The following is a 27,416-nucleotide window of genomic DNA, read 5'->3' on the forward strand; positions in this document are numbered from 1 at the left end:
ATTACAGGCTTTTTATGTGTAAATACTGTACTTGCTCATGATTGTTGCACGGCAGACTGGAGGCGAATATACGTCCAAAGAGTGGGTCTAGTCATGAACCGCATGCAGTGACATTAAATGCACCCTTACTAAATATAGATGACAAAAGCCCGGAGGGTATTCTGATGTCAGCACTTTTCTAATGGTGACTTTGAGATGAGCTTGTAGTAGTCATAGACAGATTTATTTTTAATGCCAAGTTACACAAACAAATGACAGTACAAATGACACTGCCAGCGTCATGACTGTGCTGTCGACATCGGCAATGGAAATCCCTGGTGCCGAATGCATACATTATTTTGAGGCAAAATTGGAGGCATATTCTATATACAAAGAGAGCATGTAACACCGAACTCGAAGACCTTTAAGTTAGCATTATATGAAATTCTGATGCTGTCCAGTACATAACATCTTACTCCCACCTTAACCGAGCGCATTTTCTTCAGTTTAGCAGTTTACCCAAATCTTAAAGGGATATTTCAGGATTTTGTTATCCAGAGTGTTGTTGATTTCTGGAGATGTAAATGTCTGTGTTGACTGAATTTATTTTTTATTTTTTTAAAATATAACCATTTTGCATTTACAAGAACTTAACTTTGAGCAGCATCAGCTTCCTGGTTGTAAGTTACGCAGCAGCGGAGTGATCTGTTAGATTACCGGATCTACAGTAGTTTGTTTACCTGTGGCCGGCATTACTACACGTGGAATTTACAAAGGAGCTTTCTACAAATCAGATATGGCAACGTTTGGAGGACGACACCATGATTTTGAAGAGAATATTAATACAGGCTACCAGTTACCATAGACATGCACTAGCCTAGCCCCACTAAACTCTTAATTTATAAGAACAAAGAAAATATCTATCTATCTCCAGAAATCAACAACGCTGGAGAACTAGGAAATGAGGCCCATGTCAAAAATCCTGAAATATCCCTTCAAAACTTCTTGACTGGAGCTTACAGCCTATAGGCCAGAGCAATGCCTTATTTGAAAACTAAGACCTACAAAACTGATCTAAAATGATCTTTTTTCTTACGCTGTTGCCGTGTTGTTGTCACTTTTGAAGTTTTTTTTACCCTCATCACATTTTCACAATTTTTTCATCACGTATTTGTCACTTTTTGTGGCTTTTCTGTCTCGTTTTCGGCACTATTTTGATGATTTGTTCCGGTAACTTTTAGATTTGGGTAATGTCGAACTGGAGAAAATGTACTCGGTTCAGGTGGGGTGTTAAGAGGTTGAAAGCCTGTCTAAAAATGGGCGCTTCCTTAAAGGGGCTAGATGCAAGTTGGTCATTTTTTGCTCACTACTGCCACCTCAGGTCTTACGTGTAACTGCAGCTTCTATATCAAGCTCGTGCATGGCGACAATTCGGACCTGAATTAACAATTTTTTGAGTGACAGTGGAGGATTTTAGAGGCAGTTGTGGTGAACAGATCTGGGCTCATTCTACACATTAGGACATTGTTGGAACATGAAGGGGGAGGAAAATACTTAATTTTAACATTTTTAAACTCTGTATAGTCCCTTTAATTCAGATTATATTGATATTGTGTAAAACCCATATAATCTGATAATATGCTTCATTATCCTAAACTATCTCGTGCTGTTCAGCACTTCAGTGAGCATTTTGTTATAGCAGGCTGGAACAGGCCAAAAAAAGTAAAGGTCTTGTCCAAATTTCACAGAAGGTGCTATTCTGCAGGTAATTTATGAACTCTTGTCCGCTGCTCTACATAGCTCTGCAAATTTTTTAGAAAATCCATGCGATTGCAGATCAGGACGCGTGCGGTAATGGCTTTTGGAGAGGTGGCGGGAGCAGTGTGTGTATTAATGAATGTTCACCTCTGCGGGGCTGCATGTCCCGTCTTACTGCCTCATACAGACACGGACACGCTGCCACTTGAGAATAAAGCCGAATGAAAGACCGTGACACTGCCCAGGGGTTAGATTATATATTTGACCTTTCAAGTACCGCAGGCCTAGATCAGATCAAGACTAACCGAGGTCTAGAAAAGATCTAAATTGGACTAAAGTTTGTCAAGCCATGAAACCAGAAAAGGAACCTCGAGTCGTTTACTGCATCTATAAATCCACAAGTACCAATACTATTTTTTGCTATTCTGTTAAAGGAATAGGCCACCGTTTTTATATACTAAAATATGTTCTTACCTCACTTTAGACGTGTTAATATATCCCCGTCTGGTCTTTGTCCGTGCGCTCTGTCACGCAAACGGAGCACATACGCAGCCTCTCCAACATGTCACATAGCTCCGAAAAAGCTCACGATAGAAGCTACCAAGCTCTTCCACGTGTTCCCTATTTAAATAAAGTTACGTGAAGTGTTTTCATGCGAAGTATATTTACACAGAAATGTAACATGTCGATTTTATAAGCAAATAAAAAGGGGGACTATATTGTGAGGCGTAATGATACGAGGAGTAAAACGTCCGCGCAGTAACTCCTAAAGGTTATTGACGGAAGTGAGTGGGGGAAGTCTTTAGGAGAAAAAAAATGCATTAAAAATGCGTATGTTTTCCAGTATACTAATCTTTACTGTTCGGACTGGTTCACTTCTTGTTTATTTGCAGATTTGACAGACTATTTTTGACAGACTTTTCCCTGCCACTCTCCGTCTCTCATCTCTCTCCTGCGGACCACAGTGGGTCCCGGCTGCAGCCTGATCTGGTTTGCAGTGGGAAAGCAGTAAATGTAGCTCTGAAACCGCGGAACCACTTGACTCAGACCATTGGCTTGAATGGACACTTAATTGAAATCAAGAGCCATCACTTTATATCCAGCGCCTAATGCATTTCACTGTATGTAATGTAGAAAGTCTTGAGTGCTATATGCAGACAGCTCTCCCCGTGTGAAAATTTGACCCTGGAAACTGGACGGGTGATGGATGTGGGCAGAACATCAGTGGCTACCTGCACTCTGGCAGCTGCACCCATTACATGATGTATCGAGGCAGTTCTTTCAAGGCCACTGGACACTTTAGCAATACAGGGGACAATTTCTTAGTCTGCGCACTGCCCCGTGTCGACCGGCGGGCTGCTTTGCATACAGGGCCGTAGCACGCAGCGCCGTAATTCAGTCTCACAGTAATGCCTATTCAGCGCAAAACAGCGGTGTGTTGTCAGAATCCCAGGATGGATACGGGGGCATGTACAAGTGATATCTATCCTGATGAAGAGGGAGCAGTCAGTGATTTATTGCACAGGAAACACAGGGAAAATGCTCGAGCCGGGCGTTTTTCCCTATTCCCTTCACTTACATTTTCTATTTGAATTAAATGAGGTGTGTATGTCGGCAGGCGAAGGGGGGGGCAAGGGTGCTGTGAGATAGGAGAAAGGACATACTTCATCTTCCTATTCAAAGTGTTGTTTTCAGCAACTTTGAAATGAAGGGGAAAAATGCTGATAGAATTGCACCAGAAAGTATCGCAGTGGACTGCAAAGTACAAAAAGCCTGGGTCAGTAGCGAGGCATCCTGCATGCGGGGCGTTTTTGCCTCTCCTCCTCAGGTCTCCACCCAGGCGTTTTTGAACCTGGGTTGATTGATGGGAGGTACGCCCTTGACGGGCCAGGATAGGCTGGCCAAGGGCAAGATGCAACTATCCAATTGTTTCAGATAGATAAACAAGGGAGGGAAAAAAAGTCATTTACAGCGTCTGCAGATGGATGCTGTCAGCCCCACTACCAGGAAGCTCACTTAAAAGCCCGTCTCATTATTGAACTGCGCTGCATAAAGAGGCGTCCCACATGAAACTGTGCCTCGTGCGGAGCAGAAAACATGTCCAATCAACATTAGACGAGAACATCCAACCTTACCGTGTATCATCTTTGCTAATACACACAATGATCAGGCTGTGCCGCTCCTTACAGATGACAGAGCCATATTTCCTGATGCAGTATCGGCTGGGTTTATCCTTTATTCTTTGACCAAGCTTTAGTTGGACTGTGCTACACAAATAGTATGTTCACTGAAGGCACGTCATAAGCTGTTCCAGACAAAAAAATATGGTTGTTTTTGATTCCTTTTCTAAAATTGCACAAAACAAAGTACAAACAACAAAGTAATCCCATGAATAACGCATGAGCCACTTTTTCCCACCTCCTCCTGGCTATTAGATACGTCCAAATCCTGTTTTCCTTTAGCATATGACAAGGATGAGTCTAAGATATAGTTGTATGAATGGTTGACTGGAGATTTGCCAGAAGTGCCAGAAGGCTGGGATTGTTTTATGGATATACAAAAATTACAATTTAATGAATAACTTGTTAAAGGAGCAGCATTTACTGCTCAGCTATAAGGTGTCAACAGCATTCATAAAACACACACATTCATTTAACAGCAGAGTGCATGTTGAGTTGGTGATTTATACTTGTTGGTTGCAGCGGCGGCAGAGGAAGCCATCTGCATTAAGTAGCTCCTCTCGACGATGTGGTCACATGACCGGCCCGGTCCTGTAGAGAGGTACAAATCAAATTAGTGACAGCTGTTTCTTCAGCAGTGATTCTACACTTTTTCTACGCTTTTCTTACACCGTCTTTGAATGCGCCACATACACACGTCAATACCATTTAATTTGATTTGATTTCAAGCTTTTTAGTTCCATCCACAAACATGAATAAATATGAGTGCATTTGACATTGTTATCGTGCCATACCTCATTACTGAAAATTATGTTACTGAACATGCAATTTTGCACTGAAACCACTCTCTTCATAAATGTACATTCACAAAAAGAGAATAGTCGCTCGAATCTAAAGGTTAGCATTGTAAGCGCATATAAAAAATTATTTAACGTATAGTAAGTCGAAATTTGGACTTTCATGTAAAACCCCTCTTTGACTATTGGACATTTTAATCTGTGACTAAAATTCAATATATTAAGCACAATGTTCACCTGTATATTCATATCACATTGCTCCATTTTGTCCATGGTCTAAAAGTTATTTTCCGGTTTATGCTCAAAGCAGCTTAGGTCTGAGAGCATGAACCAGAGAATGCATTATGTACTATGTATTGAGTTTGGCCCATAGAGTTCAATAGTAATCACTTATTTATTAACTATTGTATACAGTACTTCACAAGTTTGAAATGCCTTGTATGTGTCAAGACTGTAGCAACTCAAACATTGTGTGAAATCTTTAAAGCATTGATGCTAGAGGAACTATATGCAAGTTGGTCATTTTTATGCTCACTACTGCCACCTCAGGTCTTATACGTAACTGCAGTCCCAATATTAAGCTCATGCATGAGGGCATTTCGGACCGAATTTAACACCTTTTTGAGTGACAGTGCAGGACTTTAGAGGTAGTTGTGGTGAATAAATCTGGGCTCATTCTACATAGGACATGGCTCTGTATAGTATCTTTAAGTAGATTTTTGTGAGAACATGCATTGTGAATTTGAATACAATGTTTCACTCAAATCCCCATTGAAGTACACGCCACTGCGCAACATTCCTCCTATACTGTTCTCACGTGGCGCCGTCCCCCTTCCACCATATACCCACTCATTGATGATAAATAGATGGGGGGAAATAATGACATTGATTAAAGCCGTGAACGCGTGACATGCTAAATTAATTGCGCACGGAAGTAAATAAATTATACATTGAACCATGCAGGACTCTCTAAATGAATTATACCCTGCTTTAGCAAATAAGTTTCCTAATGGCCTCTTGCAACGGGACGTGATTTGTCCCCAATGCGCGCGGAGAGAAACGCGCATCAGTCTTTTTCAAATTTTCTATGATGAAACTCCAAATGTAAAGCTCTCAAATTGGCCCCCGTGCCTTTTGCTAATGTCCCCTGTGCGATTATGATACATGCGAGGGGATGTCCACGGGTAACACAGTCGTGGGATCATACGTCACTGACAGATGTGTGCATGATCTGAGTATGGGAGCATTGTTCACGTGCGGGGTTTCGGGCGCGGGCTTCCATATATCAGTCGCCGGCTTTGTGACAGGATAGGACGCTAAGAAGAGGCCACCTTTACTTATCCTCTGTCTGGGTGACTGCGGGTGATGGACTGCCTCTGCTCTCCTGTTTTACATCATCATTCTCTCCGGTTCCCCCCTCCGCACAACGGCTCCTAATGATTTCCCCTTTATTCAAAAGAAATTACAGATGTTAGCGCGCCGTCTCTGGCCGGCACAGCGGAGGGGCCTGCTGCATGTTTATGGCTGTTTAGTGCTGCGGACTCACGGGCAGCGTTGTTGTGCTTTGATGATGCAGAATGATGTCATTACAGTAGAGGCCACTGTAGCATGAATGTTGTCAACGTATACAGTCAACACAAATAAGACTCCCGGGGAAGCGCGCGGCGGGGTGAAGGTGAGCCCGTGCGCAAAGACGATGTTCCGGTGGGATTGTGTTCATTTGATAGTGCCAATCAAAAATCCGAAGAAATGGGTTTTATCAGCTATTTGTATCAAAACAAGACTTAAGACAGGATTAAAACGATTTAATATGAAAGTTAATATTACTATATACTGTAACTGTGTCATTGATGTCTTCTATTTGTCAGAGATTTGCATTTTTTGTTTGCTAACACCACCGAAAACAAATCAGAATTCGAACTCGATCTCTTAACCCCAGCCTGAACCAAGCACATTTTCTACAGTTACCCAAATCTTCCCAAAATAGTGACAAAAACAAGGATGAAAACGCAACAAAAAAGTGACAAAAACATGACTAATGAGTGATTTAAAAAGCCACAAAAGAGCAACACAAAAACGCATGGGAAAAATGAGGAAAACACACACAAAAAAAAGACAAAAACATGACAAATAATTGATAAAAAAGAGACGAAAATCACGGCAAAAACGTTTCAAAATTTGGATTACAATGCGACAAGTCACGATCGGTTTTACAGGTCTTAGCTTTCAAATAAATGAGGTGTTTTACTGGCCGTGCTCTCCAGTCGAAAAGCTTTTAGATTTGGATAAAGCCGAAATGGAGAAGATGCTCTCAGTAAAAGTGGAGGGTAAGTGGTTAAAAATGTGCAACACGGTTTTACTCATGTTTTCCTTATTTTGTTCCTTTTTAGCTTTGTTTAGGCATTAACCTTGTATATTTTGTTTGAATACCACAGTTTTTGTTTTTTTTCTCATATGGGGCAGCCCTGTCAGACAATGTCTTATGTGTGAGGTCAGTTTCACAGGTTTAGTCCATCGTCTTCCCGATGGTGTCATGATGCTGGTGTGGCTTTCCCTCGGCTGTTCCAGTCGCTCTCTCCCAGTTTATAGAATAGACATCTTGTCCCGGTGGACTGGAAACTGTTAAGTGCCCCTCGTTGCAGTTATCTGGTGGTCGCCCTTTGATTGATAGTGACATGTCCTGGGTGCCCTCAGCCCTTGGGCCTATGCCTTCTTCAAACCTCAACCTACAGTAGTTTAGAGCTTATATTATAGCCAACAGCCTTTAAGCATATTATGTTCAGGCATATGTTTTCTGCTGTGTGTCGCTCACCTCTGTTTGCTCTGTCCATCCTGTGTTTCCTCTCCCCGGCGGCGCCTGCAGTGGTATTTTATCCGTGCACACATATGAGCAGCTCATTGCCACTCGTAACCCCCTGTACACTGGACAGCTGTTACTTCGGGTCCAAATTGCCGTCATGCACGATCTTAATATAGAAGGTGCAGTTACACGTATGGCCTGTGGTGCCAGTAGTGAGTATAAAATGGCCAACTTGCATCTAGCCTCTTTAAGTGTGGTTTAGACACTATACTTTTGATTCTGCCAACATAAGTTGGATGGTTAAAAGCTGCTGATGGTTTTTATCTGATCTAGGTCTGGTGGTACTTGGAAGGTCGATATTTTATGAGCCGGGCGGCCTGATTGGTTTAAGAAGTTTGAGAACTACTGGCTTAGACTGTGAACTAGACCAGTGTTTTTCAACCTTTGTTGAGCCGAGGCACATTTTTTTCATTGAAAAAATCACGAGGCACACCACCAGCAGAAAATGTTCTCATCAAAGTGTCTTGGCTAGGAACACTGCATAGTCTCACTAACTACATTATATGGAAGAGTATAATATGGTTACTCTGCCGATCACTAGACAGCATAGACACTCAAAAGCAGTACATTATTTGTGGATAATAATGCATTTGTTTAAAAAAAAAACATCTATATGTTAAATTGGATAATTTCCCAAGGCACACCAGACAATATCTCACGGCACACTAGTGTGCCACGGCACAGTGGTTGAAAAACACTGAACTAGACAACTGAACTGACATCTTTTTAAGGCCAGTGGTTTTGGGGATGTGTTATGTCTCTCAATATTCATTTAGATGGATGACTTATTTCACTACTGATCAGGTTTGGCGAAGCAGCTCCTAAATCAGAATCAGGCTTATTTGAATGCCCTTGTTGATGAAACGGAAATAATCAGTGAATTTTCTTTGGTGGACTGGTGCAAACATGAAACATAAATCAACATTAATAATACAATTACAAGAGCACTGAAACTGAACAACAGTGTGTCTATCCCCGTGAAAGGCAACATGTTTATCAGCTCCTGCAGTCCAAGCTGATGACTTTCAAAGCCGTCTTTAGCCCTTGTCAGCAGAGCATCTTTTTATGTACTTCAGTATACAGTAGGTGCTTGGGCCACTATTGGCGAGATGCAAATAATCAATGGAACTGGATGAGATGAGGGAGAGGAAGTGCCGCACCCTGCATCATATTGGTCTGTTTGTTGTTTTTTTGTCGCTTCATGAGAGTGTACGAGAGTCCATTGAAAACAAAAGCAAACACAGACATGCCTGGGTAAATCATCGTGCCCCTCTTGTAACATTGAAGGGAGAAGCTGCTCAGTTACCATGGAGCCCACTGTTGCTAGGCAATGAGTTGATTATCAGAGTTTTTATATAAAAGAGGCAAGAGTGTTATGGTCATCAAATCACACGGATTTTAGGGCATAACGTAACATTGTGTTTCAAAAGATTTAACACACCCAGCAATTTTGTTATATGACTGTATTCATTTAGGAAACATCAAGGAACTAGATAGATAGATAGATAGATAGATAGATAGATAGATAGATAGATAGATAGATAGATAGATAGATAGATAGATAGATAGATAGATAGATAGATAGATAGATAGATAGATAGATAGATAGATAGATAGATAGATAGATAGATAGATAGATAGATAGATAGATAGATAGATAGATAGATAGATAGATAGATAGATAGATGGATGGATGGAAGACTTTCCAAACTATTCAAAAACATGTATGACATGAATCCATAAGCACATCTTGAAATGCAGGTTGAACTGGTGTTTGTAATTGAAAGTAGATACCCCAGATATGTATCAGCGAGAAAGTCATTTTGTTCCTTCCTTGTGGCGGCTTGAGCACCATAATAGAACCAACTCTAATCCATCTTGTTGTACTTTAGATGCTATTTTTGTCAGGTCAGGCCACGTGTGATGTTCCTATACCTGTCAGTTTTGCGTGACATCCGCGCTGAGTCATTGTCTGCCTGCCAAACAAATGACCCGCACCATATCAGAACCCAAACATGAGCAAATTGATGTCGGCAGCTTTTCAGATCACCTTTTTCTTTGATTTGACCTCTTTCATTTGTGTTGATGATTCTCCCTGCACAGTCACGCAACCACTCTCCCTTCTGACTGTTGCATTGTGTGCAGCAGTCGCATCTGTTTACGAGTGTAGCCTTTGCTGGTTGCACTGTTAGCCTCAGCGCTGCACTTGGACAGGCACAAGCTATGTATGGAATATGTCACGTCCAACTAGCCTTATGACGCCAACACTAATCCACCCCATATCTTTAGTTTGCTTTTAGTTTTTTTATGACCACACCCCGGTAGTGAACTTGCAGTGTTGTACTCTAACATGCCATTAGCAAGAGAGAAAAAAAAAAGAAGCATAAAATAGGGCAGCCTCACCACCCACGACATCGGTTTAGCTTGTCTGGCCCCGGGCTAGAGAAGACTGTCAGACTGGAAGCTGAATGTGGCGACACATTGTTGGAAGCTGAGAGGACAGCATACATAGATAATAAGCAAAAGGGAAGGGGACAGCCGCACCAGAATAAACAGGCAACTGTCAACAAGAAGTGATAGCGAGATGCATCACTGGCTGATTTCTGAATCAGAGACAGACACACGGCAGTAGCAGTTGCGGCTAACAGCGATCGCCACGTTCAAAGGCTGCTAATAATCCCCCCGAGTCGTGATCCAGTCCAATCATCCATACACAGAGCCAATTTAGATGTGCTGAGGAAGATGTACTAATCATAAACGCTCTACCATAGGGGATCATCAGGCAGGCAGCAGCGTCCAGTAACCACGTAATGCAAATGTTACAGCGTTTAGTTTCACACTGCAGGTATGTTAGCCTTATTAAGCGGGAATTAAAGAGGAGACAAATTAGGCCCAGGGCACCCACAGATGAGTCCACAAGAGCAAGAGAGTTTGGGAAACACAAACACAAGTGCGGATCCCCCAAGACCAGGCCGAATTAAACATGATACATTGTTTCTAACCTTTAAAACGCCAGCAGGAGCTATGAGCTTGCGTTTCGAATTATGCTTTGAACATGTAATCTTTCTTATGAAAAATTGTTTGAGTTGGTGTAACAGAAAATGTAAGCAGTTTCCAGAGGGGTCATGAAGTTCCAAACGACATCTATAACACTGGGTTACAAGAAAAAAAAAAACTTTTTTGTGAGGTGTCTTAAACTTTGTAATTGATTTAGACTATTTTTGCTCAAATTACATAATTTTTTCTGGATCAGGTCAGGTCACATTTTTTGGCAAGTGATCTATGTTTCAAATAATAAAAGTGCCTGTAGAGCTTTCATAAATTGTCACCAACACATGCTAGTTTGTAGGCACAGCTGCTTTGTGCCAGAATATGTGAACAAATGCAAATGATGTTTTACGACCAGCCCCGGTCTTCCCCTGAATTGTGGACAGACAGGCACCAGGACAGAAAGCATTATATACACAATACCATTCAAAATTGACAAGATTGATCAAAACTAATGTGATTTTTGGATTGAGCACATGAGAACTGTCAGCTCACCAAGCTTGGACGCCAAATTTGTTGTAAACCAGTGCCTTGTGATAACATCTTTGTCCATCTCGACCCGTGAGAGCAGGGGTCCACGTATATGTCCTCACCCTTGCAATATACTCTATGTGGTATATCATGCTCAAAGTTATTGCTGCACTGTTCGTGATTTAAGTGCTTCTAGAAATTGCACTATATTTTACCCCCCACACTGAACGTATTTGTAGTTTGCGGATGTGAAATGGCCACAGGGTTGCTAATTAAATGTCAACACACGTTCAAATTTATGTAGCTCATCTTCGTATGAAATAAATGCACTTTGTATGTCCTTGCTGCCCTGTTTCGTGAAGATTTATTTTTTATCATCAGCGTAATTACAAATGGATTTATTTATTACCCTGTTTTGATGCAAGTCCATCATAAAATTGGTCGATATATGTTTCCCAATATGTAAACATGCTGGAAGGATCATTTAAAGATTGCTGAACCTTTTTAACTTGCTGCACACCGGGCAAAACACTTCGAGGTATAGACAGATGTAATGTTGTTGTCATTTGCTCTGCAGCCCTGGATTAAAATCGTTCTGACTGTTTCCACAATTATTTCGTAATCAGGAGCACGTCGCTGGTGGTCAGGCGGCAGCACTAGTTTAATTAAGTTTTACCCATAATAATATAGTAGAAATCCTTTACGTAGTCCCTCTGGGTAATGGAAGTGTTAATGGGATGGTGTCTCTGGCCAGAAAACCACAATTGCAACTTTACCTGCATCGGGTCAGAGCCACCAATACACACTAATAGAATCACGAAGAAGAAGCTAACAGGCTAACGGGCAAAGCTAACTGCGGGCTAGCGCCACTTAAACAGTATTTTCAGCCAAGTTTCAGTGAAAAAAAATATCTCCATTGTGTAATTGGATGTACAATATCCCTCCCCCTTTGTCTTTTCTGTCAGTGTAGTATTTACTCTAGTATTTACTGCGACACCTGCAGTGGTTCTTCTGGCCTCTAGGGGCATGAGGTACTTAGTACTGCTTTAAGATTTTGCATAGGACCTTGAAGACTTGGGCTGGTCCCCTAAGTGAAAAAAAGAAAGAAAAAGAACGTGCCCAGGCAAAAAATAACTCTCCTATCCCCATTGCCACATACAAACAGTGTTGGGGGAAACGTATATTACAAAAGTAACGAGTTACAAAAATGTACAACTTTTTTCAGTAACTAAGGAATATAACATGTTACATATTACAGAAAATACGGGAATATATTAGTCATTACATTTCAAGAAACTCGAGTTACAAGTGCATTTAAAGAGACTAGATGCAAGTTGGTAATTTTATGCTCACTACTGCCACCTCGGGTCTTAGGCGTAACTGCAGTGTCTATATTAAGCTTGTGCATGACGGCGCTTAGTACCCGAAGTAATACCTTTTTGAGTGACAGTGCAGGATTCTTGAGGCAGTTGTAGTGAATAGGTCTGAGCTCATTCTACACATTAGGACATGGCTGGAACATGTAGGGGGAGGAAAATACTTAGTTTTAACATTTTTAAACTCCGTATAGTCCCTTAAAAAAAAAAAAAAAAAAAAATCCTCAAATGAAATGCAGCACCGAATCAAGTTGGACACTGGTGTATAAGATCTGCAGTTGCGTGTAGTTAAAAAACAAAACACATGAGAATGGGGGAAAGTGAAGGAAAGAGAAATCTTTGACTGCACTTTTGCTCGATGGCTTTATTACTATATTCAGTTTACATTTAGCCAAAAGTAACTCACAGTAGTGTAACTCACATTTTTGAAACAGTAATATGTAACACAAACATATTACATTTTTAAAGTGGTAATCACTAATATAGAGTATATTACAGTAACTTGCCCAACACTGCATGCAAGGAAAACTGTTTTGTTCCATGTTAATGTTTGGTTAAAGAAAGTAGAGAGAGAGAAGGGGAAAAAGAAGATAAAAAAGCTACCTCACTTGATCAAACTTCTTACCATACAAATCTAATTTTCTCCAATTTAGCAGAAGACTGATTAGAAAACTGGTTGGTGTTTCTCCAAAAATTGCAATCTTTGTGGTGATCAATCATATTAATGGGCCGATGAGTAAAACAGGAAGTTGCAATATTTTGCCTGATCTCGAATAGTTTTTGTTTACCACCGAGACGTGTTTGTAATGAATACATTTAAAAAAAAAAGAAAAGTTAGGACAAAGTGTTATTCCCCAAAAGGTTGTCTGCTGCACATAAATATATATATTTAAAAAAAGGAAAAATATGAAGCCGTTTTTTGGCAAAGTTATAATGCAATTTGATATATCATAGGGGGAAAAGTGCTTATTTAAAAAAAGCTGAAGGTTATTTTCACCAGCCTGTGAAGTGCAAGCTCAGATAGCAGATTTATTTTGAGAAAGCCACGCTGACAAAGTGAGTGCCTCTGTTTCACTAAAGTAGGGTCAAAATATGCAGCAAAGGAGAGAGAGCAGCGAGAGAGAGAGAGGGGGGGTCTGTTTTCACACAGCAAACCAATGTACTCTGACATCTCTGGGGAAAACTCGTACTGGTTGTCGTCGTGGAGTGCAATGGAAAATGGCCTGATTTTTTGTAGGAGATTGGCCAGGAAAATCGACAGGGCTTCGGGGCATTTAGTGGTTCAGCGTTATGGGAGGAGTGAGGGCAGAAAATGGGATTACAGTGTTTAAGAGCAGAGTCTTAGTCAAGAGGCCGTATGTCAGTATTTTAATGTGGATGAATTGTAAGAGCTGATATGTGTCACTATGCCTTAAAATGTCTGAATCTGAGCCACTCTAGAGCTGCAGCTACAGAAAGACTCTATAAGGGCTTCAGCATTGCAGTTGTCAAAGAAAAAGCTTTCTTAAAACCGAAAGGAATGTAATAAAATTATGAAAAAGTCATTAAAAAAAGGATTGCAAAACACTTCATATTCTGTAGATCAAATGCTATTACCTGCCGAATGCCAAACTGGAGATGGACGAGAGACAAAGAGACGACGACAGAAAAAACATCCTACTTAGCAACAAAGCACAAGAAAATCATCAATTGACTGAGTGAGCTCTTTATTATAGTACTAGCGTTGTTCCCTCGTCAAAGACAGACCTAGTCTTTCACGACATTCACACAGTTTTGAGTTTAATCTTCGGACAACGCTGTTAAATGTAGCTGTTTCTTCTTCTACGGCGTCAGCGCCTCGCTCTGTACTTCCTGATTACAAATGCGTTGTTGTTCTAACCCAAAAAACTGCCCTCCACATTGTGAAAGCCCCTGATGCAACATTATCGATTTTGAGCTGTTCTGTACTTGAGGTGTGTTTATCACGCACGGCCGGAGCTGCCAACCATGGCGTATCCAACCTGGAAGTTATTGTTTAAGAAAATGATTCCTATAACTGCCAGCAGGAGGAGCCCCAGTTAAGATTTTCACCAGCTCTTTTGCCTGCATTTCATTATTACCTTTTTCATTTTACTTACAGAGATATATTTACAAATGATCAAACGTAAAATATCACATATCATAATAAGGTTTTAAGTCTATTTTTAAAGCAGTACTAAGAGAGACTCATGCCCCTAGAGGCCATAAGCGGCACTGCCGGTCTCGTAGCATGTTGCAGTTTTTTACCATAGACTGTATATATAAATGGACAGCTGGGAGGAGTTCTGCTCACTCCTCCCCGTTTAACATAATGACTACGGTCGTGGGGGAATTCATGGCGGATTTACAGACTCCCCCTCCCCGGCTCTGGCGAAGCATGTTCCTAAAAAAGGGCATACGGGTGGGATCTTCACTGTAGACTCGGCCCTTGCGTGACGTGTAGCTCGCGCTGCTCCAATGCTAAGAGTCCAACCCTCATTAAGTACACGAGATTTCTAAAATTCTTCTTACGAAAACCTGCCTGGTTTCTTAATTTGTGACTAACCCAGCGTTATCTCAGGAGGAATATCTAGCCTAGTCTAGTGTGGAAAAAATTGAAACCAGGCGTTAAAGTTGTTTTTAAGGTATCTAAACTCCAATGCTTTTCAATGGGGAACTAGCGGCGATATGGAGGTACTACAGCAATGGCAGAGCAATGGCGGCCTCCAGTGTCATGGGCATAAAAGAGCAGCCAGCGGCCATTGTTTTTTACTCATTAATTGTCCTTGAGAGTAAATACTACACTTACTACACTACACAAAAAAGACAAAGGGAGAGAGGGATATTGTGCATCCAATTACATATTGGCGATCTTTTTTTTTTTCCACTCAAACTTAGCTGTAAATACTGTTTAAGTGGCGCTAGCCCGCAGTTAGCTTTGCCCGTTAGCCTGTTAGCTTCGTTGTGATCCCATTACTGTGTGTATTGGTGCTCCAACCCGGAGGCAGGGAAGTTGTGTTTTTTCTGGCCAGAGACACCTGGGAAGATGAAAGACCCTCCAATCACCCCAGTAACACTTGTATTACCCCCAGAGGGACTGTGGAAAGCATTTATTAATGTAAACAAGTTACTGAGTTCTGCTTTAAGCTCCATATGCATGACATGCCCACTTTAGATTAATTGGTGACTATTTTATCAATCCATTTGTCATGATTCGAGCTGCAGCTTTACTTAAACTCAGGAGTTTGTCTTGTTTCTTTCCTTTCTATGCCTCATTTTCCTCTGTGATCCCAATGGCAGCATTTTGTGGTTTTCGACCCTGAGAACAAATGCCTCAAAATGTAATAGATCAAATAAATTCATGTTTGTTACTTAAGACCACCTTTAAACACGTGCTGTACTATAGATAACAGTCTGAAAGCCTATCTGACATAGTGTATTAATCAAAGACAAAGCTGTGTGCGGTTACTTCCCTGACACTCTAGAGTTAGTAAGGGCAGAGTGCAGATTGGCAGCTTTGGTGTGGGAGACATCTGTGAATGTATTTTTAACAACACAGTGATCAGAATGTGTGTATAGGCTTTTCATGTTTAGAAAAGGGTGGAGCTGTTTTAGTACACTGTCATGGCTCAGGCGCTGTCTGGCACCTATAGCATCACCACCACTCAAGTATGTAGTCATCATTCTCAGAGATTTCAAAGCCTGACAAGAGCATTAGATTTGATGTGCCCCCGTTTAGGTCAAAGATGAGCCATTTTGACAACGTGACTTTTAGTGTTGATGATTTATCTTAGAATATACAAGTCTAAAGAAAACTCACAAATGCAGTGCCTCAACTTTAAAGTGCTTTTACAAAACAAATTCAAAACGTAGTGCTGAGACTACACTTGTGCTGCTGTCGTGGTTCAGGGGCCAAAAGCTGTAATGCTGTACAGTCGCAAAGCCCAAATCGCTTTCCCTTGACCTTTTGTTATCTTGCTTATAGATAAACAAACAGACAAAATCTCGGAGCGGGTATTCCTTGAAAACGCTGAAACGTTACTGTAGCATGGCGTGTAGTAATTAAATTATTGGTCTGTGGGGACTTGGCCGAAGCACATTGCAACCTCTAAACGTACCGATATGCTTGACTACACATACCCGGACGCAAGACCTCCTATGGAAACACATCTGCGGAGTGCAAAGTATAATCAAAGTATAATCCCCTTTTGTTTTTATGCAAGTGTTTTGCTTTTCCACGCTTCATTTGTCAGCAATTTACAATTTACATACGCATGTGCTGGTCAGCCTTACTCAATATAATCCCGGCGTGACGCAGGGAGCACAATCGGAAAGGGCAACACCTCTTAAATTTGGATGAATAAAAAAACTCGCTGACACGTATAATTATGTTTGGGTTAGCAATGTATCACAGTGACATTATAGTGTAATAAGCAAGAAGCGGGCTCGGGAGGGGGGTCATTGGCTGTGTCTGCTCGTAGTCTGTGAATGGATAATCTCGGCTGTTTGAATATTGCATCGGGGTAAGTGTTCACTGCACATGTTAGGAAAGTCCATGGGAAAAGCTGTTTACGTACTGTATAATCATGCACATTTGCCGTGTGAACTGCTAGACCAGAAACTCCAGCGTCTGGATGAGGGCGGCTGAGTAACTGATCTTCACATGCACTTTCCGCCCCGAGATTGTCATCGGCTTTGTCACCGCGACGGGGGCAGCGTCCGCTTAAATCATATTTCATGAATGTGCTGAAGACACGTGTGCATAATGCATAGTTTTAGTGCAGTGCTGGTCTTTATAAATAATATTTATATAAGTTAAATGATATCATAGATAGTGATAGATGAGTATATACATTTTAAGTAGTGGTGGGAATGGAGTTAATTATGGCCTTTGTAATTCATTAATCGCAATTAATCACATTCACGCATTATTTATTTAGGGGGTTGTGCTTATTTTTTAGAGGTTTATTTTAGATTCTCCTTTGTATTTTCCTCCAGTTTAACTTCCTGGGGATGTGAGGCATGTGTGATCATTTCAAACACTTCAAAGACAAGATGATGATTTATTTTGGGGAATGATCTTTTTTCAAAAAGTTTATGTCGGATAAACTGTGTGAATAAAGAAGGTCTTGCAGGAAAAAGCAAACTGAAAACGTGTCTAAAAATATTAATTTAGATATTTTTAATCACACTAGTTAATCGTAATTAATCGGGGAAAAGAAGTCCCGCCCCTGATTTTAAGTGTATATGAAATGAGAGATATGATGCAATGATTTGTGATTCATTTTTGCCATTCCGTTAAAAAAAAATAGTGCAAGAATTTGTCTATACGTCTATGACACTGTATGGTCACGATATGTTCTGAAACTATAGCATGGGCACTGCTGAGGCTTCCCTGCACGTCTATGTGTTTTTTTTGGTGTTTTTTTACCTCTCTATAGCAGGGGTTCCCAAACTTTCAGGCCTCCACCAATAAAAATTACCATGTGAACAATCATTTTAAAACATATGTATAAATATCAAGCAAAATTTAATATTTGACCTAAGTTCACAAACCTGTGCTGTCAGCCTTTTTATTTTTGGTTTATTTTGAGATCATCTTGGGACCCCTGGCTCAGTGCTTTACCCCCTTGGGGATCACAAACCACTGCTCTATTGGCTTAATCCTGGAACAACTCCATCATTATTGTTAGTATATTGTTGTATTTTTGTTTGGACATCTTTCACCCCCATTGCATCATGGTTTCGGGCAGGTTGTATTATCAAAGCAGTAGATTTTTTTTTTCTTGGATTGAGGTTGAGAAGACCCGATACACTGTTGTTTTAATATTATTTATGCAAAGACACCAATACAAAATATAGTTGTTTTTTTTGCCTAACACAACCTACCAGGACATTGACTGAAACTATCTTACCAAGCCTTTCTTTTAAGTTCCGTTTTCCTTTTCTTGTTTTTCCCCCTTCTAAACTCCCTTTATCTCTCTCTCCCACAGGTCCTCCAGTCATCGTAGGAATGAGCATCAACATAGCCAGCATAGACTCCATATCAGAAGTCAACATGGTAAGTAGCTGCACGTTTCCTTATTTGTCATTGTCAAGCCCAAACAGAACAAAACGTGTCGGCCCTGCGTTATTTTCACCATATTTCATCGGCTAAAAAACTACTACGACAGAAACCAAAGCCAAATCCTTCCAGTAATTCCGCTCCCCACTTGACGACGAGGCAAAACACATTGAAATGGCCAACTGATTATCGCAGTCGCAGATTCCCACAGTACTTCACAAGATAAAGTGCAACACAAAAGGCTGGTGAGAGGAGCAGGCTGAGCAGAGAAGAAAGCAATATGGCTGGTGTCTGGTGACGTCACTGTGTCTCTAAGCACTGGCTCTTTTATATTACTCAGAGTGGCACAGTTCGTCACATAGCCAACCCCCACACAAGCCCTTCTTTATACAACGTTTTCTCTCAACATCATTTCTACACACAGCAATCCGAACTGACCTCACCCAATCTGACAGAAGATTTTTTTCCCCAGCATATTCATAAGTAAATCCACTTCTCCTGATGACTGAGGCCGACTGCTACATATCAAACTGCGGCAGAATCGGTCAAAGTTATCATTAAAAGCATGTTACGCGTTCGCTCTACAGTAAGTGCACCCCCCCCCCACCCTTGAATATTCTCCAAAGATCTCTTTTCCATCCAATATTTCAACATCTGTATCGGCACCTGTGACTCAGGGGAGGTTGCCATGGCGACCCACCGAAGACAAGACAAACGCCGCATTCGAGTGGTGTCAGACGCGTCGGGGAAAAGACACGATTTTCAGACGTGAATGGGTTTGAATGCGCTCTGAATGTGCGGAGACGTAAATGAGCATGTGTCCATACCAGCTGGAGGTCGATTGTTTTTTTTTGTTTGTTTTGTTTGCTGATGATGAAGCCTTATGCACCTCCGAGATCTTATGAGCCGGTGTGTGATAGCACCTTATACAGGCGGCATCTCTGGAATCGCCCTTATATGGTCATGTTTGAAAACTGTTAAGGGGGAAAACAACTTGGAGAAAAATCTAAACTTTCTTTAATTATTCAAAAAGTACTTTAACAAATGCTGAATTATGAATATAGTTTTCTACTAAATAAAGATACAAAGACATAGAGAGGAGCAAAGTGGTTCAACAGCCCATAAATACATAAATAACGGAGAATGCTAACTTGATGCTTCATGTTAGCATCGGGCTAATGCTAACGGTTAGCTAGCACTAGCTACAACTGCCGTTTTTTCACTTCTACTTAGACCTACAAAACTGATCCAAATTTTTTTTGTCGCATTTTGTCAGTTTTGACACATTATCGTGGCTTTTTAGTTTCTTTCTTGTCACATCTTTGTTGTGTTTTTCTCGAAATTCGGACACATTTTATTCACCTTTCGCTCACGTTTTCGTTGCATTTTTGTTTACAGCCTATAAGTGCAATGCCTCATTTGAAAGCTAAGACCTACAAAACCGATTGCTGCGTTTATGTCACATTTTTCTCAAATTTATTTGATAGATTTTTGTTGCTTTTTTTGTCACATTTTATTTATTATTTGACGCTTTTTTGTTGTGCTTTTGTCCATTTTATTGCTTTTTATCACGTTTTTTACAGATCTGTTTACAGCCTATACAGGCCAGTGCAACACCTCATTTAAAAGCTAAGACCTTGTAGTTTCTGAAAGTATGTAAACGCACAACTTACAGGTGGTGGATGGCGGTAACATCACCTGATAAATAAAATAAAAAGCATTCCTTAATGTTGTCGACGAAAACAAATATATAGCCTACAGTATATATCTGGGCTCACTGCTCTTCAGACTCATAACTTTCGTAACTTTGCTGAGAGCGAGACATCACCCACTTGTCTCCGTGGAGAGTGTTTCTGCTTTGCTTTGAGTACCGGTAGCCCGACTAAAGGTTTAAGTGCGTTTAAGTACATTATGCCATCTTCCAAATGCTTTGATAACCCACTACAAACACGAGGAGCACGTTGAAAGTTCTGTAATCCCGCAAATCCTCCAGGTTAAGGCTCGTGATTCATGTTTTCGAGCACAAAACAAATTTAAAACCTGATCATAGTGACGGATTGTTCCACGTTTTAACGATTCCTCGTTCTTTCTCCCTTCTTAGGACTACACCATCACAATGTATTTCCAGCAGAGTTGGCGGGACAAGCGGCTGGCGTACGGCGAGCTGAACTTGAACCTGACTCTGGATAATCGTGTGGCGGACCAGCTGTGGCTTCCTGACACCTACTTCCTTAACGACAAGAAGTCCTTTCTGCACGGCGTGACAGTGAAGAACCGCATGATCCGCCTGCATCCCGACGGCACCGTGCTCTACGGACTGAGGTGAGCCCCGTGTCACAACGCTGCTATTTTTAAAAGCCTCATGTGACAGTCTGCACAGATGGTGCTTTCACTCTGAGACACTCCACTGTGGGTGCCGGCAGAGGTAAAGGTGTTGGTTTTTGAACCGTGTGAGTCTGACGTTTACACAATCTGAAAATACGTAGTAGAGGATTTTGAAATATCGTCGACTGGAGTGTGTTGATGTAGTTGAGGTGGTTTTACTTCTATCTTAAGAAGCTTCCTCTCGCTCTTTGTTACAGTATTCCTGAAACTTTCCCTCAGGAGTGGCCAGAGTTGAATTAGGGCTATTCACCTTATTCCGTAAGTTCCCATGGGCGACACCATGAACCGACTTCCTGTTTCGATCCAGCACACCAAAATAAAAGCACCATCTTATTCATTAGTTCAGCAGTTCAGTAGTTCAACTTTCTTTCTGCCTAACTATTAACAGACAAAGCACTTAAAATGTGAGTATTTAATTAAAATCTTGTAATGTTGCAAGTACCTGCCGAACTAATCAATGAGATGAGATGTGTGCTTTTATTTTGGCGTGCTGCATCGAAACAGGAAGTCACTTCTTGGGTGGAGTTGTTAGGATTTGAAGTTATGCACAGCCAATTGTGCTCTCCCCTTCACTCCTAATAGTTTACATATGACTGCAGAAGACACCCACAAAAACAGTGCAGTGTTGGCATGTTGGTGCAAATGAACATTGGACATTTTACACAAATCAATCTACTGTTCAGCAGATTTTAGAAGCAAACATTTCTCCCCCGTCCTCCGCGTAGTGAAAGGACGCCATGGGAAGTGTCTTTACAACAGAAGTGCCGATCTGTGGCAAAAAAGAGGCCAAAGTGGGCGGGGCGGAATAAGGTGAATAGCTTGAATGTTTAATCATCTCATTGGATGTCACTACAAATGCAGCTTTTTCAGTCGTCTTTTTTAAGTTAATATTGTCGTTTTACAAATGTTTAAGGTTAGGAATTAAAGCACTAAGTAACGTGTTTACCTTAATAAATCCTTTTCGTAGTCCCTGTGGGGGTATTGCACGTGTTAATGGGATGATTGGAGGGTCTTTTATCTCCCCCTGGTGTCTCTGGCCAGAAAACCATGTTTGCAACTTGACTGCCACCAGACCGGAGCAACCAATACACACTAATAGAATCACAAAGAAGAAGCTAACAGGCTAACGGGCAAAGCTAACTGCCGGCTAGCGCCACTTAAACAGTATTTACAGCCAAGTTTGAGTGATTGGATGAACAATATCCCTCTCTCCCTTTGTCTTTTCTGTCGGCGTAGTATTTACTCTCAAGGACAATTAATACGTTAAAAAATCGCAACTTGCTACGACACCTGCTGTTGCGCTTATGGCCTCTAGGGGAAGAGTTACTTAGTTCTGCTTTAAGGTTAAGGTTAGGAAAAGGGATTTGGTTAGAGTTAGAACAATGTAGGGGCAGATCATGGCGTGACTGGGTTGTGGAAAGTGGAAAGACACTATGGAACGTTACCTTCATCTATGTCACTTCCTGTCAGCAGCTTAAAAATTCAATTAAAAATAACTTTTCTGCCCAATTAAAATGGCTGCTTCACTGATATAAAATGATAATTATGCAACTGAGGAACTTGCAACTGATGCTATCCTTCTAAATAAGTCATATTTTCTAAAGCATTAAGACCTGTTACATGCACAACGAATAGTGTATATATGGCTAAATGTCTTGCCTACTCACCGAAAGTGTTCAGATTGGGTGTCTTTCACCTTTTTCTAGTTGCAATTGATCATTTGAATTACTTGAAAGAGATTAAAATGTGTGTTATGCGAAGTCAACGTGATGATGTGGACAGAAAAGGGGCGGCCTGAAATGATTCAAAGAGTGGAACAAAGTATTTGCCTAGAGGAACATTACACCCCCCAAAAAAAAAAAAAAAAAATCTTGATGAGATTTTTATTTGCATTAAGTCATTATAGTGATTTTGATATTTGATTTGATGGGATGTGATGTTCAAACTTATGTGTAAATTTGGCTGGTATAAGTGTGTTAAATTACATCGTTTTTACGCCAAACCCAGCACTGTCGGGCATCGCACGAGCTTATGTCGCACAGCACTGTCATTTGAATAAGACAAATGCTTTTATTGTTGATGAAAATAAGATACTTTCACATTTTCCGCCGCTCCCATCAGTCTCCATTGTTCTTCCTTCACGCAAATGTCTTTTTCATCTCCAGAGTGTCCCTGAACATGGCACGAACACGCGCTCTGTCACTATTACTCTCATATAACACATACACAGTCAATGGAGATTCATGAGCGCACACAGCCTCAAGACTCCATACCTTCCCCCCTGTATTTTCAATAAAAGTTGAGGTTGTTTATAATTTTTTTTTTTACAGCTTTGACAGCTATGGACCTTCTACTACTGCGATATTTTGTCATGTGGCTGGCGGATTGAGGACAGCACTATTTGGGACACTTAAAAAGGTTTATTTATAACGGTAGTAGTCAAATACAGGTGACAAACAAAAACAAAGTGGCTGAAATGAACATAGATTTAGATCAGTGAGCGTAAACGTCGGCTAAAAATGATCCCGGATACTCACGCATGTGCTACGACAACCCAAGCAAGTCAGTCAACAATTGAGATCCCGGGGGACGGCAAAAAGGAAAGTTTTGAATCTTATTAATGCCAGTCAGTTGAAGGGAAAGAAAGCACTGTTTTGCTCCATGCATAAAAGAAACAGCGCCGACAAGGTTTGGATCATGCGAAGTTATGAATTATTAATGCGGCAATCAGTATTCAAAATTACTCAATTGGCTCTGACACAAAAGGAGATACGATACTTCAAAAGGCTCTTTTCCAGAAGATGGTTCAAATGAAATTCTTTTTAAAAGCCCCAAAAATATCAGCATTCATGTTGGATTAGTATGCCTCTGTTGACACATAAACTCAAAACATATTTATACAATTATGATGAGACCTAGACTTTGCTCTCAGAGAATTAGCTCAGTAGAAGAGAGTGCAGCAGCTATACAGAGGGGGCACAAACCTTCAGTAAATATAACTAAAGGTCCTATCATGCAAACTCATTTCACTGCAAAAAGCTATCTAGAAATTAATACATTTGACCCTGATTTCAGTCCTAATTTCAAGAAATATCTCAACGGGGCGAGATTTTTTTTGCACTTAAATTACACACTCAAAATGAGATTAAAAAGAAAAACTTAATTTGCTGGAAAATTTGCTTTTTCGTAATATGATTCAAACTGACACCACTGACAGATTTCTTGTAACGAGTCACTTAAATCTTATAATCATATATACCATCTTACAATGTTATATCCTCATCAGAAATGTGTTGTTTAGTCTCAGTCCACTCGAGCTGGTTTAGAGCCATCTGCTTGCATAAGTGAAACTACAGTTTGTAATATCTAAAGCTATATTCTTACGAAGATTGATCTCATCCAGGTAGATACAACATTGAAAGTTAAAAAACATTTCAATTGGACATTTTGCATAGTTGCTTGACGTTTTGAGAGTCATCCAACTCTTGAATCTGATGGGACTTAAAGGCACATGTGTAACATTTACCCAATAAATAGAATAAAGCATTTACTTTTACTACACACATTTTTATTGTTGAAATATATGTTTAAAATGTGAACAAAAAAACATGTGTCTTTGCTGTGAGCGGCTCACCTTTTCTCAGACCTGACTGACTTTACTTTACTCGTCTCCATGGAGATCTCGACTGAACACAGCCAAATATGAGATCTGAATAGGTTAAGTCCTCATCCAAATCCATTCTTTGATTACCCACTGCAAAACTAGCATTTTCTGTATCTAGCTAGTCACTAGGAGCTGGCAACAGTATAATCCAAAATGTTACGCAGTGTGCCTTTAACATCTTTGGCCCTTTGAAGGAGAGAGTTGGATGACTCTTGAAATGTCGGGTAACTGTGTAAAAACGTGAAATATTTTTTTTTAACTTTCAAAGTTAAAAAAAAAGTTCTAAAGTTATACATTTTTTACACACATTATTTTAAAATATGTAACAAAAACATCAAGCCTCAGTGTCCTTTAGTAGTTTAGAAATCCAGAATAAAGCATTAGAACCTTCATCCATAGGTGATGTAAGAAAGAAAGCATCAGCTCTTGGTTATAAGTTACAGCAGATGTTTTTGTGTGTGGATTATCTGCCTGCACCGCCATGCATCAATTTGCTACAACACCATCCAAGACTTTATTGCCGTTTTAACTGCTGCCCTTGCTCTTTACAGAACAAACCTAAGAGCCACAAACCACATTGATAAATAATTTAGCAATTAATAGAATTGATCAAAGGAGCTGTGATTGCTTGTGTTTCTTGAAACTCTTTAAAAGGCATGAGTCAGAATCACATAGTCTGGAACCATTTACTTGCAAGACCAGGCTTGATAACAGGTCACAGCCATTTTATTCCGACTCTTGTTTGCGAAATAGTCTCACATTTAAGAAGTTGTCTCTGTATCAGTCTTGGTGATGGCAGGACAAGTACCCAATGAGCTCCTGATGAACAGCCATTCTTCTTTATACAGTTGATATACACAGCGTTTGTTTCCCTTTACCGACTCTGGTGTAGAGCAGGTGGCCGCGCTGGGACAATTTCATGGCGAAATTGACTGATATGCCGCTGCGACACCTGATCTGAATAAACCTGGCCAGCTGCGTCACAAGCATTTCTTTACAGCCGCCACAGAGGGTCTGGGCGTTCAGTGAAATGGACTCGCGCCAAGAGAAAATGGCATTACACCTGCATTTGCACCTTAACTGGCAACAGGCCCACACAACATGGCAACTCCACCGGTGTTTGCGGGGGGCGCTACTACCACAAGCTACATTTCATCATCAAATGCATTCCCCCGGCACTAAAACTGAACAGTCAGTGTCAGATGCAAGATTGCACTGTTGCATTTAAGGCACTTGTTGTAGTTTATAGCACAAAGGGACATGTGCAAAATCTAACTCTTGGTTAAAACGTTGTTCCCTCATCACAAACATACCTGGAGTAGGAAAGTAAGATCAGAGCACTCTTCCTAAATCTCTAATTGCATTTTCTAAAAAAAAAATAACAACACTTTATTTTAAAGTACCCTTGATACATTGTACCTAACTAAATTTAGTACAATGTAATGTGCTGTTTAACAATGTGTAATAACTTGTGGGTTACAAACACAATGGAATAATATGTATTTTTAAAGTAGTTTTTTCATAATAATAAGACATAACTCTAAACATAACCTTAAGTCCTAACCCTAAGGGTCTTGTGTCCTATTAGATTACGTACCTACAAAGTACTAATACAAGTTATTCCATTGTGTATCTAACCCATAGGTACAAGTTATTACAGATTGTTACAGAGCACATTACATTGTACTAAACTTAGTTAGGTACAATGTATTAAGGTATCATAAATATAAAGGGCTGATTCAATTAAAATCTTTCAAAACATCGGGTCATATTCAGCCCACACGTATCGGTCAAAAAACAGACTTTTCAAAAATGTAATCAGAGAATATTTGATGCAGGAAGAGTGCCTTGATTTTTCTTTTCTTTCTGTTCCCTAAACACCAAAGTGGTGCTTCACCGTGACGATAATTTGGACAAAAAATATCCCAAGCACTTTGATATTTGACTTTTTGGATACCTGGCAGTATCAAGTTTCATGTAGGTTTGGGTATATCCTGTTCAATTGTGTCATTGTTTTTGTTTTGTTCTTCTGCTGAAGGGATCCAATCTGTATTTTGATTCTGTAAAACCCGGAAGCGCCTTGTGCATTTTCCCCAAAACCGTCAATGGACCCGTCCTGAGCTGTTCTCAAACATCCTTCATCATGGTGCCAGAGATTTGTTAAGATCGCCATTGGCTACATTGTGGCTTGTATTTTGTGTTTGCTATGGTTCATTTCTTTTGCTACCAACAGAGGGCGCTTCAAGCAACTTACAAGATTCTTCCACGTGGGCTAGACTTGTTTTGTGTTGGAGTTGTTTAGTTCTGAGTCAGTCCGAGCTCAGACTGGGATATTTTTTACTTGCCTGGTAATAACATTCTGTAGTGTTGCGCAATCGTGTTTTCCTGCTTTTGGCCCTCTTTTACGCATAACATTCTGAAACAAACAAAGGTTCTTCCTTCCAAACACCGCCAGTGATATTGTTGTGACAATATTTAACACCGTTACGAGATATTTCTTTTTCTTCTCTCCTCTTCCGCAGCGTTAGTGTACACTAATTAGACCTAGCACCTAATCTACATGCAAAAGTGCTTTCCTCAAACCTTTTCATGCCTCCTGCAAGCGAGGAACACTATAAATCCTCTCTGTTGAAATGTTTGACTTTGCCCTGGGCCTGTGTGAATGCTTCCCCCCTTTTCTTCTGAACAATGGATGCTGCAGTAGATGTAGCAGCTCATTTGAATCTTTGGCCATTTGGTATTTTTGTTGACTTCAATGCATTTCCCCTCGTAAAGGCCTCCTGTTTCCCCCCCAAAGTGCTACGTTAGAGGCAGACACAATACAAGCTGTGGACAAT

General features: G+C 40.5%; 1 protein-coding gene across 2 annotated transcripts in view; it reads left to right on the forward strand.

Moving 5' to 3' along the window:
• Positions 1–27,416, forward strand: part of gabrb4 (gamma-aminobutyric acid type A receptor subunit beta4) — a 49,753-nt gene that overhangs the window by 8,275 nt on the left and 14,062 nt on the right. For both annotated transcript variants that reach the window (XM_079566157.1, XM_079566158.1), the window contains exons 3-4: positions 18,460–18,527; positions 20,632–20,852. In XM_079566157.1, the coding sequence (XP_079422283.1) occupies positions 18,460–18,527; positions 20,632–20,852 (289 nt within the window). The remainder of the gene's footprint in view (positions 1–18,459; positions 18,528–20,631; positions 20,853–27,416) is intronic.

The sequence above is a fragment of the Gobius niger genome (assembly GCF_951799975.1).
Source record: "Gobius niger genome assembly, chromosome: 11".
NCBI classification, from domain to species: Eukaryota; Metazoa; Chordata; class Actinopteri; order Gobiiformes; family Gobiidae; genus Gobius; species Gobius niger.